General features: G+C 44.9%; 1 protein-coding gene and 1 pseudogene across 15 annotated transcripts in view; one reads left to right on the forward strand and one right to left on the reverse strand.

The window, feature by feature from the left end:
* The window catches only part of GNPTAB (N-acetylglucosamine-1-phosphate transferase alpha and beta subunits), a 196,180-nt gene that overhangs the window by 167,786 nt on the left and 14,661 nt on the right, over nt 1–13,733 (forward strand). For all 15 annotated transcript variants that reach the window (XM_021092665.1, XM_021092666.1, XM_021092667.1 and 12 more), the window contains 8 exons: nt 3,756–3,917; nt 4,585–4,764; nt 5,000–5,170; nt 6,633–6,756; nt 7,743–7,946; nt 8,637–9,742; nt 11,915–12,114; nt 12,329–12,548. In XM_021092665.1, coding sequence (XP_020948324.1) covers nt 3,756–3,917; nt 4,585–4,764; nt 5,000–5,170; nt 6,633–6,756; nt 7,743–7,946; nt 8,637–9,742; nt 11,915–12,114; nt 12,329–12,548 — 2,367 coding nt within the window. The remainder of the gene's footprint in view (nt 1–3,755; nt 3,918–4,584; nt 4,765–4,999; nt 5,171–6,632; nt 6,757–7,742; nt 7,947–8,636; nt 9,743–11,914; nt 12,115–12,328; nt 12,549–13,733) is intronic.
* Nucleotides 2,182–3,734, reverse strand: LOC110260786 (annotated as a pseudogene).

The following is a 13,733-nucleotide window of genomic DNA, read 5'->3' on the forward strand; positions in this document are numbered from 1 at the left end:
ACATTTAAAATTAAATTAGAATATAAAAGTATTGCATTTATTTATTCTAGAATAGTGATTTTTTGCACTCCAGGGAGCCTCAGAGGTTCTGTGGGAGCCAGTGTGGGAGGGGAGGCTAGGGAAGGGCAGTGAGACTGTCAGGTGCCCGGGTGGCACAGAAGAATGGTTGCCCTGCGTGGCCTGCCTCCCATCCGCCCCCCGAACCTACTGAGGCAGCACAGCGACGGCAGTGAGAGCTGACCTTGGGTGGGTGCTAAGTATATTCCCGGCACTATGAAGGTGACGGAAGGTGGTTGGTCAGGAAGACAGCACACTCACACAGTTTGCAGTAAGATTTCATGGCCTACATAGTAAAACGGGGGTGAGAGATAAATGAAACCTTGCACTCTGACCTCTACTTTCAGCCTGCTTAAACTCAGAAAACTTTGAGGGGTGAGCTAAATCTAGTCATGCAGAATATACAAGAGCTCAGAATGAGCCATAATAATTTGTATTTTGTTCTGTTTTATAAATTAAGAAAGAAACTGACCCTGTTAGAAGAACCATTTCAGCAGAAGGATGTTGCTGTCCTCGATGAGTGGTTTTCAGCCTTCTCCCCTGCCTTTTTTTTTTTTTTTTTTTTTTTTTGTCTTTTTGCTATTTCTTTGGGCCACTCCCGCGGCATATGGAGGTTCCCAGGCTAGGGGTCGAATCGGAGCTGTAGCCACCGGCCTACGCCAGAGCCACAGCAACGCGGGATCCGAGCCACGTCTGCAACCTACACCACAGCTCACGGCAACGCTGGATCGTTAACCCACTGAGCAAGGGCAGGGACCGAACCCGCAACCTCATGGTTCCTAGTCGGATTCGTTAACCACTGCGCCACGACGGGAACTCCCTTTTTTTTTAATTTAAAGATACTCAAATCTCTCAGGTTTTACTAAGGTCATCCTCTATACACAATGTGTTTGCTGCTGAGAATTAAAACAGTATGTCAAAAAATTTTCTAACAATTCAGTAGCTGCTCTAATAATGTGCTAGCCTGCCGGAGGCCAGCTCTAGCGGCCAGGGAGTGTCCACATTTCCCCAAAGGAGAGGGACGCTTGTCGGCTTTTGCAACGAAGACAGCCTCTTTGTCCCTTCCTTCAGGGCACTGGACTGCTCAAGTTTTATTGGCATAAGTGATTGATTATATAGGCAGTTTTTAACTACAGATTACATCATAGTGTTAAAAGTACATCGGTTAACTTTTACATGGTACAGCAACTATACATCACGTTTTAAGATCTTTATCTTAACTAAATTTAGTGAGTACAATTTAAGGGCAGTTAGGTACAATACATCATGTGGAAAGGAGGAGACTCAGTACAAATCATCCCATGGCCAGCAAGTCTCCACAAGTTGAAGTGGTCACAGACACAAGAATTTGGCATTTACAAATCTTGTTTTTAGACTGGTGCTTATCTTTAAAGCGTTATGGCAGGGAGACAGTGTAAGAAAATATAAACCAACTTAACTAGCTACCACTTAAAAGCTTCTATAACTCATAGCTGGGTGTCTTTTGATCAAGAATAATATATGTCAAACTTCTATGAACCTCAATAAAATCCTAACTAAAGTTTACTGTATAAACTAGTTCGTAGATAAACACTATGTTTTAATTAAGTTGGATTTAAATAGGGGAAAGTCCTTCAGGATGAAACTCTTTATTATATTATTGTTGTAATTCTGTTAAATCACAAATCACCACAGGAAAATAAGAATTGGAAATAATAATAAGCAAATGATCAGGAAAGACTGAGGAAAACTGAATAACAAATAAAACAACAGGAAAGACTAGGTCACCCGAGAAACAATCCATGTTCTCTGGCGCAAACGTGGAAATTGTTTTCCCAGAAAAGCCCCAATTCTTTCCCCATCAACATCAAAATGAGAGCTGTGTAACCTGAGGCCTGCCCTTGGCTTGGACCTTACAGGCAAGCTTTCATCCTGACCAGAAGCCCACCTTCGGCATGTACTGTTCAGGTGAGCTCCCTTCCTTGGTTAGGAACCTGCCTTCAGGTTTTTCTCCCGTCAGGCAAGGTCCTTTTTTTGAGTCCCTGCATCTTCTTGGCTCCCCGCGCTAGCCAAACAGCCCAACATTTTCTTTAGACTCCTTCCACACGAATAAGTTTGCTTCAAATTCTTGATACTGGGTTTCATCTTCTAGACTTGGAGCTTCCAGAAGAGGCAAAACCTGCCACCAAATAGTGCTTCTTTGTGTCAAATCAAAGTGGGAGGAGAGTACAGTTAAGTCATTCAAGTGCAGACTACATGGATTCCTTACAGTTACCTGTATTAAGGAGGTAGGAAAAGAGATGCAGGAAAAAAGTCATCACAGAACTTTTTAGGTTATCAAAATATTGGTGCACAATCTTTCCTAAGTTGCTTCACAATCATTCTACAATTGCAAGTGAGAAAAAATAGTACAAGAACAAGGTTGAGGGCTCAACCTACTCAGCCTTGAGATTACTGTCATCATTGTCATCTTAATTACTGTTAAAATTATGCTCAGCAGGATCTCTATTTTACAGGCAATAAGTACAGGTGCACTGAAATCTCTGCTCTCCTGATTTTGTCTGAGTTTTGCCATAGCGGCTTTTCAAATACCGAATCATCCATTCCATCCTTTCTCTCCAAACACTTAACACCGTCCTCACCCCTTTCCTCCTAGGAATGATGCCTTCACCAAGTCTCCCGCCAGTTGGTTGAGGTCAGATGCCTTCACCAAGTCTCCGGCTAGTCCGTTGAGATTGATTTTCTGATGTTATGGATCGAAATGTTGTCCTTGGGTTGAGAGCCAAGTTACTGAGGTTCTTCATTAACACATCAGAGACAGGTTGAGAGGCAGCTGGCATTTCCTGGGAATTTTCCTCAACAAACATTTGAGAATCCTGAGTCCAGGGTGGATTAACATCTGATGAATCCACTGGGAGTCTAGTCACAGCAGGAAGCTCCTCTGTCTTTGGATTTCACTGGAAGCTGATCCTTTAGACTCTCAAACTGCTACAAAGTAGACTTGAAGAACTGTAGACACAAGAAAGAGGGAGAAAAATCCCTCCCCTGCCTTTTTGAAAGGCATTTAAAGCAGCCCTGCCAGGACCCTGCTCCTAGGTGTGGTCACAAGAGCTGTTAGACACCTGCTGGCAGGTGTTCCCTCCATTACTTCTAGCCAAGTTACCTGGCAGGGCTTTCCTGGTATTGGCAGATGGGTAATATTCTAGAACAAAGGTCTCAAACTGGTGACCATATGTGTCTTGTTTGAATGCAAGACAGTCAAAAACATCAGAGCTGCTGTTGAAAACTGGGAGATTTCATGTGTAGCACTCGGGGATTCTGGCCCCTCTGGCAGCCTTTGCCCCTGTTGACTGGTGGCTGCGATTTTCAGGTGGGGCTTGAGATGTCCCATCTGCCCCAGTCTCCAATTCCCTCTTGTTTCTAAATACCTGGTCTTTTGGTTTCATTTGGGAAATAGTCTGGCCTGTTTAGGCCTTATTTTTTGGTGATATTGGCTTGCTATTTCATATGAAATGTGCAGTCTTTTAAATGTGTATAATATATATTCAAAACATACTATATATAGCTTATGGTCTATAATATGTTGTATATATAGTATATGTAGCATGTATATTTAAAGATCAAGAATCAATCTGGGAAGTTCAGAGTTTCCTTTTTTTTTTTTTTTTTTTTTTTTGAGGCTCGGTTTGTCCACATGTAACCCTCTTATTATTTTACAGTTGCAGTTGTATTCAGAGGCCAGTGTAGCACTTCTGAAGTTGAATAACCCCAAAGATTTCCAAGAACTGAATAAGCAGACGAAGAAGAACATGACTGTCGATGGAAAGGAACTGACCATAAGTCCTGCGTATTTACTGTGGGACCTGAGTGCCATCAGCCAGGTACAGGATACAGAAGTTCTTTTAAAATCCAAATTGAGGAGTTCCCTTCGTGGCTCAGTGGTTAACAAATCCGACTAGGAACCATGAGGTTGCAGGTTCGATCCCTGGCCTCACTCAGTGGGTTAAGGATCCAGCGTTGCCGTGAGCTGTGGTGTAGGTCACAGACACGGCTTGGATCTAGCGTTGCTGTGGCTCTGGCGTAGGCTGGTGGCTACGGCTGCGATTCGACCCCTAGCCTGAGAACCTCCATGTGCCAAGGGCAAGGCCCAAGAAGTACAAAAAGACAAAAACAAACAAAACATAAAACCCAAATTGAGGGTTTTGATTATTAACCATTTTATAAGTCACTGAGTAGAGAAGGAGGAGGACTTACAGAGAGGTGACTTGATTGGAACTTTTCTGATTTTCTAGTCACCACCAGTGGTTAATACTAATTGAAGTGATCTCGAATCAGATCCGAGAACCTTTTCTTAAAAAAATATGTGAAAGAAATGCCGCTGTTGTTTTGTGGTGTTGCTGTTTTGAATATGCTGAGCGTTCTGCATTTTTGGTAACATCTGAAAGTTGGACCTGGTCTTTGAGAGTTTGCTGGAGCTCCCTGAGAGCAGAGGGTAGATGGGAGTCGGGAGGAGTGCTTCTTGGCCTTACGGGCCGAGGGCTTTGCTAGTCTAAGCAGGATGAAGACGTTTCTGCCAGCCGTTTCGAGGATAATGAAGAGCTGAGGTACTCACTGCGATCCATCGAGAGGCACGCGCCGTGGGTTCGGAATATTTTCATCGTCACCAATGGGCAGATCCCATCCTGGCTGAACCTTGATAATCCTCGAGTGACCATAGTCACACACCAGGTAGCGACTTGCCACATGCCACAAGGCTGTGGTTTCCTGGTCTCCTCTGCTGTTCTTTGCCTTGTTCCTGACTTCATCCCCTTACTCTGCCTTCACCTCCATTTCCACCTTCCTTTCATCCTTCCATTCGCCTCCCTCCCTCCCTTCTGTCCCAAAACAAAGCAAAAAATCCCCTCTCCACCCACCCTCTTGCTCTCTCCTTTTTTGTGTTTTTTTTTTTTTTTTCCTGTTAAAGGATGTTTTTCGAAATCTGAGCCACCTGCCTACCTTCAGTTCCCCTGCTATCGAAAGTCACATCCACCGCATCGAAGGGCTGTCCCAGAAGTTCATCTACCTGAATGATGATGTCATGTTTGGAAAGGACGTCTGGCCGGATGATTTTTACAGTCACTCCAAAGGTCAGAAGGTGAGGACCTAAGAGGTGCCTGTCTTAGAAGTCACTTAGAAGTTAACAGACAGGAAATCAGTGTATGCACCACAATCAGATTTGATCAAACAGGCATTTTCGAGTGCTGAGCTCAGGAAAATTAACAATCGGAGAGTAGAAAACTGCAGTAGGAACTTCGCTTCTCAGAGCCCAGAACCCACCTTCTAGATTTTCTGCTACGACAATAGCAGAAAAAGCAAAATCACTGTGAAACACAAAGTCATGTTTACCATGTCAGCAGAATGCCCCAGATAGAACGTTAGCTCAGTTTAGTGCTTAGAGACATGGATGAAGTGTCACTGAAGGCAGCCGGTCTCAGTCTGGCTTCGAGGGCCAGGATGGAAAAGCAGTCATAAGCACAGGTGTAGGCGCCGGCTGTGGCACCGTCCTGGGCGATGACCTGGCCTCTGGGTTTCCTGTCTGCATAGTGGGGGGAGAGGTGGCCGTGTTAGAAGGGTTCGGAGATCAGTTGGAACCTTATCCATGAACTCGTAACTTACAGAACTCTGTTGCTAAAAAGCACAAAGCTGCTTTTTCTGTTGCAGTTTATTCCCTGTGCCACCCCCTGTCCAGCCCCAGGCTCATTTTCCTGGGGCTGGTGGTGGTGGGGTGCACTTGCCTTAGATCACAGGGCTGCAGGCTCGAGCCGTGGCTTGACAGGGGAGACAAATAAGATCAGTGACCACATACCGTGATTTCCACACCAGCAGGTGTGCCCTGGGTGCAAAGGAATGGGAGCACTGGAGGATGAAATTGGACAGGGAAAGGATTTGAGGTGAACGTAGAAGAACAAGTAAGAGTTATCCAGATGGAGAAAGCCCTCCCAAATAGTTGGACTGGTCAGACTTTAAAGGGGAGCACATTCTTCAAAAATGACTTGATTTAGAAAGTAACCATGTAACATGTGGGTCATTTCGAAAGCAGGCGAGTTCACAGCGCAGCGTGCCGTGCTGAGTGATTCATCACAGGACCCCGTGTGTGGGGATCGGGGTATTGAGCGTGCCCCCTTCTCAGCCTGGAGGCAGGACCATGCACGAATCTGCTCAGGAGTTGACGAGAGCATCATGGAAAAGCAGTGACTCGTGTTCATACTTGGCTCCTGTAGACTCTTGCTTTCGCATTTAAGTCTGGCGTGGTGCTGCTTTATTTCCACATAGGTTAAAAGACCTTCTTGTGAGACTCACCCATAAGTCGAGTCCTTGCCTGCTTTCCTCGGGTAGCGGCAGAGAGCATGTGTGCCGGGTGAGAACTGTCGAGAGGGTGGGAGTGAGAGACCTACTGCAGGTACCCGCCCACTTGAGGCCCAGGGTGCCCCTGAATGCAGACCTTTTCTAGAGGCTCTGTTTGTGTTGTGTTGCCTTTTTTTTTTTTTTTTTTTTTAAAGAATCCTAATTTAAGAATAGAAAGGGACAGACCATTTTATTTTCTGTTTCTCTCGTAGGTTTATTTGACATGGCCTGTGCCAAACTGTGCTGAGGGCTGCCCCGGATCCTGGATTAAAGACGGCTATTGTGACAAGGCTTGCAATAATTCCGCCTGTGATTGGGACGGTGGCGATTGCTCTGGTGAGGATTCGTCCATGTTGACGGAATTTTTTTCGTTTGTCTTTATTGCATATGTACAGTGACTTGATGAAACATTCTTCATGTGTTCAAGGGTCAGTAATCCATGGACTCTGGGGGTGAAGACCAGTGTCCCCATGTGGCCCAGTTTATTCATATTATCATTGGGGGGGGGGGTTTCCCACACTGACCCTGCGCTTGAAAATGCCTTCTCCTGATACTCAAGATGTGGAAAATCAGTTCTGTACCTTCACTGATGTGAGCTCAAGAGCAAGCATCACTCTAAGTGGTTCTTGCAGGAGCTTGTGGCCACTGGCTCTCTGCATCAGATTGCCCCCGGTCACCAAGTGACTTAAAGAGATGCCACAGAAATAAACATGTTATCTCCTCAGCGTCTCCTCTTCCTTTCTTGCATGTGTGTATCTGGACTTGTTGGTAATAGCAGGTTTTTACATGTATTTATTATCTTTCTGTTTATAAAGCATTTAACCTTATAAAGCATTTTGAATTTCCCAGTCACTGACGCAAGAGAGGGTGTGTGCGCAGCTTGTCAGCGTGAGGAAACAAACAGGTTTGGGAAAGTGTTGAGTGTTGGGAGAAACACAGCTCTAAGTTGTGTCAGAGGCGGGGAGTGAACACCTATGTGAGAGAGAGGCTGTGCTGCCTGGAGAGCGAGGCCCTTCATTCGGCTGGTCAGTGCCTGTATTAGGACGTCTTTGGCAGTGCTGAGAATCAGTCTTCAGAACAGTCTGCCCTGCACACACATCTCTGTGTGCCCCTTGAGCAAAATTCCGGCCTGTACTTAGAGGCGGCAGAGCTGATCAACACCCAGGCCCACTTCCAGTCCGCTGTCAAATGACGCCCCCTTTGCCTATTATTTTCTTTTTAAGCTGCATGAAGACTTCTCCTCAAGAATGGGGTGAACACCTATTAAGTGTTTTCCAAGATTGCAGGCACAGCAAATTTCTGTTTTCCTGCTCCTCCTCCAGGTAACAGTGGAGGGAGTCGCTACATCCCAGGAGGCGGGGGCACCGGGAGTATGGGAGGCGGACAGCCCTGGCATTTCGGCGGAGGAATAACCGGCGTCTCTTACTGTAATCAAGGATGTGCAAATTCCTGGCTCGCTGATAAGTTCTGTGACCAAGCCTGCAATGTCTTATCCTGTGGGTTTGATGCTGGCGACTGTGGGCAAGGTATATTTATTTTAGCTGTCAAAACATACTTAGAATAAGGGGATGACAATCCTTGCTAGGTAGAAGGGGTTTGGATTGCTGCTGTTGTTTAAAGTAATTATGGTCTGTGTGTCCCTTTCTCAGCCCTGCATCCAAATTAGTTGTGAGTCATAAGTAAGAGAAGGACACGGATCTTTAGGAAAAAAAGTAGACACTGAAGCTGCATCTTTTCCTGTTAGTGCTCCTGTCTGACTTTTTTTTGTTGTTCTTTGTTTTAACTGAGCAGAGTTATCTTAGTTGAAAGTATGTGGTGAAGGTTTAGTTTGGGAAGAATAGAAGGAGAGCAATGGCTCATGAAATAAGCATGGTTTGAATACTGGATTTTGTCAATAGCTTATTAATTGGGGTCCTTTTTGGCAAGAATTTATATTTTTTTCAAATGGACAAAAAGATGGAAGTTGATATTGGAGTTTGCTTTTCGGAATCATGCTGTGTCTCTGTAGTGAGTCAGCCTTAGCATTCTCTATTGATAGTAGTGATTGCTTCCGAGAGTAAAAATGAGCCCTACACTAGTAGCTTTTGTGTTAGAATTTCTGGTTAAAGTTCATTTAAAGTCATTCTTAGAAAGTGAAAACTCAAACCCTAAGAATTGAAGGAAAAGGGGGGAAATGGCTAGTTTTTTAAAAGTCATGTTTGTGTTTTTTCCTCTAGATCATTTTCATGAATTGTATAAAGTAACTCTTCTCCCAAACCAGACTCACTATGTTATTCCAAAAGGTGAATGCCTGCCTTATTTCAGCTTTGCAGAAATAGCCAAAAGGGGAATCGAAGGCGCCTATAGTGACAACCCCATAATTCGACACGCTTCTATCGCCAACAAGTGGAAAACCATCCACCTCATATTGCACAGTGGCATGAATGCAACCACAATACATTTTAATCTCACACTTCAAAGTACAAACGGTGAAGAGTTCAAAATCCAGCTAGCGGTAGAGGTTGACACAAGGGAGGAGCCCAAACGGAATTCTACGACCCAGAAGTCTTACCAAGATTTGGTCAGCCCGACAGTGCTTCTTCCAGAGGTGGAAATCCCGTTTGAGGATATTCCAGAAGAAAAACGCTTCCCCAAGGTCAAGAGACACGATGCTAACACAACAGGAAAATTCCAGGTGGAGGTGGAAGTTCCGCTGGTCAATATTTCACTCCTTCCCAAGGAGGCCCAGCTGAGCCTCAGTAACTTGGATTTGCAGCTGGAACTCGGAGACATCACCCTGAAAGGATACAACCTGTCCAAGTCAGCCCTGCTGAGGCCCTTTCTGATGAACCCACGTTATGCAGAGTTGGCAGTAAATCAGGCTCCTGTGACAGGGCAACGAAATGACAGTATGGAGGCCCCATTGGGAAAACAGGTTCACAGAAGCATCTACCCGAGCAGCTTAGGAACACCTGAAAGGTCCCAGGGGTCCTTGCCTCTTCCAGCAGTGACCATGAGGGTGAACGGCCATTCCCAGAGTCAGACGCCACTGGACTTAGAAACCAAAGCCAGACTCAGGTCCCAAACTCTGACCCAAACAATGGGAGGCAGGAGTGTGTCCAAAGAAAAGTTCTCATCTCTGATTGTCAGCTTGGAAAAGAAGGAGACACAAGAAAAGATAATCACAGGGAAAGAACAAGAGAAAAACAGACTGGGGGAAAATGCTAACAGTCACCTAGGTGGTGATGAAGTATTACCTGGAAGAAAACTGCAGTATTACACAGACAGTTACCTGGGCTTTTTGCCATGGGAGAAGAAGAAGTATTTCCAGGATCTTCTGGATGTAAGTGATACCCAGCCTGAACCTTCCCATGCTCAGAAAAAATGAACAACCTTGTCAGTGGTGATGATATACTCACGGCTGCACTTAGTCAGCGTTTGCCTGTGGCCACCACTGAACTCAGGGGCTTTTCTTGCCTGGTTTCATTTAATTATCCCAGTAACTCTAACCATAAAAATGCCTTATAAGGGCCCTGCTGTCATCATCCCCATCTCACAGTTTAGGAAGCAGCCTCTGTGTGAGTGAGTAAGGGAGGTAGCTGGGCCATACCCTGAGAAGTAGTAGTAGAATAGGGATGGTATCTTATCTTTCCTTGGTATGTAGCAATTTAATTTTTTACTTAAAAATTTTTATTGTGATTTTAAAAAACACTTTTGCATACGTTGTGTGAGTTGGCTCTGGTATTTTTACTTTACTCATGAAAGACCCCGAGATGCATTAGCTCTCCCACCCCCACAGCAGCAGAGGGTGTGAGCCAAGCCTCAGTGTTGTCTCGCTGTCCCTCCTGTTCCGCAGCCTCCGCAGTGCCCTGGGCTCCTTTGCACATCTTGTAAGCGCCGTCTCTGTGCCAGCTGCTGGGGAGCATGAGATGGTCAGAACAGTCGCTGCTCTGGGAGACTGAGAGAGCGAGCTGGGGGGCAGACTTGTGGGCAGTGTGATAAGTGTCTGCTGAGGCATGGGCAGGATCCAAAGGGAACACGCCTTAACTCTGCCTGGAGGTCTCGGAGGAGGCATCCCGGAGGAAGTGCCCTGTCTGCTGACTTTTGGATGGTGGGGAGGAGGACAGACAGAGAAAAGCCATGTGTTCTAGGCTGGATGGCAAGCAGAGCACAGCCTCGAGGAGCTGTGACGAGGAGAGTTGACGCTTTTCTCTCATTTTCTTTGGGGAGTGGGAAGTATCTTGTCCCTGACACGCAGTATTTCCTAACTATTGAGCGATGCCAATGTTGATTTCCTCACTTTTCTCCCTCCCTTACTCCTTTTAAAAATTGCAGAAGTGCTATAGGCTAGTGATAAAAATTGCAGAGCAAAAAATAAAAAACAGTGAAAAGGGAAAGGTCTCTTTTCTTCCTCCCTTAATCTCCTTACTTGAGACAGTCACTATGAACATGTAGGCTGGTGGGTATTCTTCCAGTATTTATATAGTTTATGTTTTGCAGCAGTGAAATTATCCATATCTTGCTCTGTACTTGCCTTTGACGTAATAGGAGATGGGCAAACTGCCATTGTTGTTTTAACAGCTGTATGTTTTTCGGTTACAAATATGTTGCAATCAACATTCTTGTACATATACCTCCCCCCCCCCCCCCCCCGCCACCACTTTGGCCGCACCCATGCAGAAGCTCCCAGGCCAGGGATTGAACCCATGCCACGCAGTGAACCAAGCCACAACAGTGACAATGCCAGGTCTTTAACCTGCTGTACCACACAAGAACTCCCACATACGTTGCTCTTGAGGAAGCTTTATTTCTGTAGGTAGAATTGCTAGGTTAAAGGGTCTTCTATGTATGAAATTGAACTACGTCTTCCTTAAATGTTACACCCCTTCCACCAACAGTATACGAGCCTGCCTTTGTCCCTGCAGGCTGACCAACACCTGTTAATATCAGTCTACACTTTCATCAATTTCAGAAGCAGAAATGTTTTGCTTATCATCCCCTGTAAATTGTGTTCATGTTCTTTGCCCATTCATTCAGTTTCACCTCTTACTGGGTTTAACTGGATTCTTTACATTTCATGATGTTAACACTATTATATAGTGAACCAATTTTTATTCCAGTCGGTTTAAATACTTGCTTTGATGTCAGCAGTAGAAATAACTTGATACTGAAATTACTATCAAATTTATTCAAAGTCAGTTTTCTGAATTTTGCGTTGAAATTGGCTGTGAAATCTCATGCTCAGTGAGGAGCCCTGAAGAATGCCCTATAAATAGACCTTTGCCCTGCAGCTGTTGTTCTCAGGCCGGTGTTGGCCATAACTTTCACTGAAATCTGGTTTAGTCCTGCTCTTAGGATCCTTGAAGAGACATACTAGTGCTCATGTCATGTGCCCCTCACAACAGCTAGTGACTCGTTGTTACCACGTTGCATAAAGTAGTACCTCTGTCTCTAGTTAACACGGGCACTTGTGCACTAAAATATGATGCTGTGTTGTGTGGAATTCTCTTTTCAGGAAGAAGAGTCACTGAAGACACAACTGGCATACTTCACTGACAGCAAACACACTGGGAGGCACCTAAAAGATACGTTTGCAGATTCCCTCCGTTATGTGAATAAAATTCTGAACAGCAAGTTTGGATTCACGTCTCGCAAAGTCCCCGCACACATGCCTCACATGATCGACCGGATCGTTATGCAAGAACTGCAAGATATGTAAGTCTTGTTGTGTTTGAGTTGTTCACTGGTGCTCACAGCCATGGCTGCTGAAACTTACATCTTGGCTGTGCGGCATTTACGGCTCTAACGCTTGATGGCTGATTTGTTGAAGGTATAAGGTCGACAGTGGGAAGGAGGAGTCTGATTCCACACGTTAGGTACTGGCCGTACCTTAAATAACCAGATCTCACGATACGTTATGTTTGGACAGGTTCCCTGAAGAATTTGACAAGACGTCGTTTCACAAAGTGCGCCATTCCGAGGACATGCAGTTTGCCTTCTCTTACTTTTATTATCTCATGAGTGCAGTTCAGCCCTTGAATGTATCTCAAGTCTTTGATGAAGTTGACACAGATCAATCTGGTGTCTTATCTGATAGAGAAATACGAACGCTGGCTACCAGAATTCACGACTTGCCTTTAAGTTTGCAGGTATTAAAATTTTTTTGCCCTAAACTCTGTGTGATATTTTAAATGAAACTTTTGAATTTGATCCTTTGTCTTTTTCCCCTGCATACTTCAGTGTAATGCAAGTCCAAGTAGTTCTTCGTATGTAATGAGGATGATTACAACTAGTCCTTTTTTTTTTTTTTTTTTTTTGCTTTTTAGGGCTGTACCTGTAGCATATGGAGGTTCCCAGGCTAGGGGTCAAATCAAAACTACAGCTGCCGGCCTACACCACAGCAACGCAGGATCTGAGCCACAGCTCAAGCAACCCTGGCTCCTTAACCCACCAAGCGAGGCCAGGGATTGAACCTGCAACCTCATGGTTTCTACTTGGAATCATTTTTGTTGTGCCACAGTGGGAACTTCACAACTAGTTCATTTTTAATGCCAGGATTAAAAATCAAATTTGAGGTTCATATTTTATTTTATATTATATAATTTTAATTTCATTTAAAATTTTTATTTATTTATTTATTTTGTCTTTTTAGGGCCGCACCCGTGGCATATGGAGGTTCCCAGGCTAGGGGTTGAATCAAAACTATAGCTGCCGGCCTATGCCACAGCCACAGCAATGCAGGATCTGAGCAGTGTCTGCAACCTACACCACAGCTCACGGCAATGTGGATCCTTAACCCAACGTGGATCCTGAACAAGGCCAGGGATCAAACCTGTGTCCTCATAGATACTAGTCAGATTCGTTTTCTCTGAGCCATGACGGGAACTCCTATAAGGTGACATTTTTTAGGCTCTCAGTAGGGACTGCTGTTGTATTATCTGGAGAGGAGGCCATACCTGCATGTGCAATTCCTGTGACAGGTTCATTCAGGGTCTTGAGGTGTGGCCGAGCAAGTGGAGCTCTCATCCAGGCTCGTCCCCTGCACGGCCCCTTCTGTCACGACACCCTCTCATCCCAGGAGTAGGACACTCCCTACTGGAGAGTACAGAGATGAGTCCAGCTGCAGGACCTCCCATCTGGTGATCCCCTGGACCATCTTGTGTGAAATGGTGCGTCATAGTCCAGAACGGTCTACTTTGAGACCAAGATGAGTTACTTGATGAATGCATTGTCTCATTCTGCTGGTTAGGGTGTCTTTAAGAGTCATGTAGTCAAGCCCTCTTTGAAGACAGCACTTTAATTTTGGTGACTTTAACTTTTTTTTTTTTTTTTTT

Source organism: Sus scrofa, chromosome 5 (assembly GCF_000003025.6).
Source record: "Sus scrofa isolate TJ Tabasco breed Duroc chromosome 5, Sscrofa11.1, whole genome shotgun sequence".
Taxonomy (NCBI): domain Eukaryota; kingdom Metazoa; phylum Chordata; class Mammalia; order Artiodactyla; family Suidae; genus Sus; species Sus scrofa.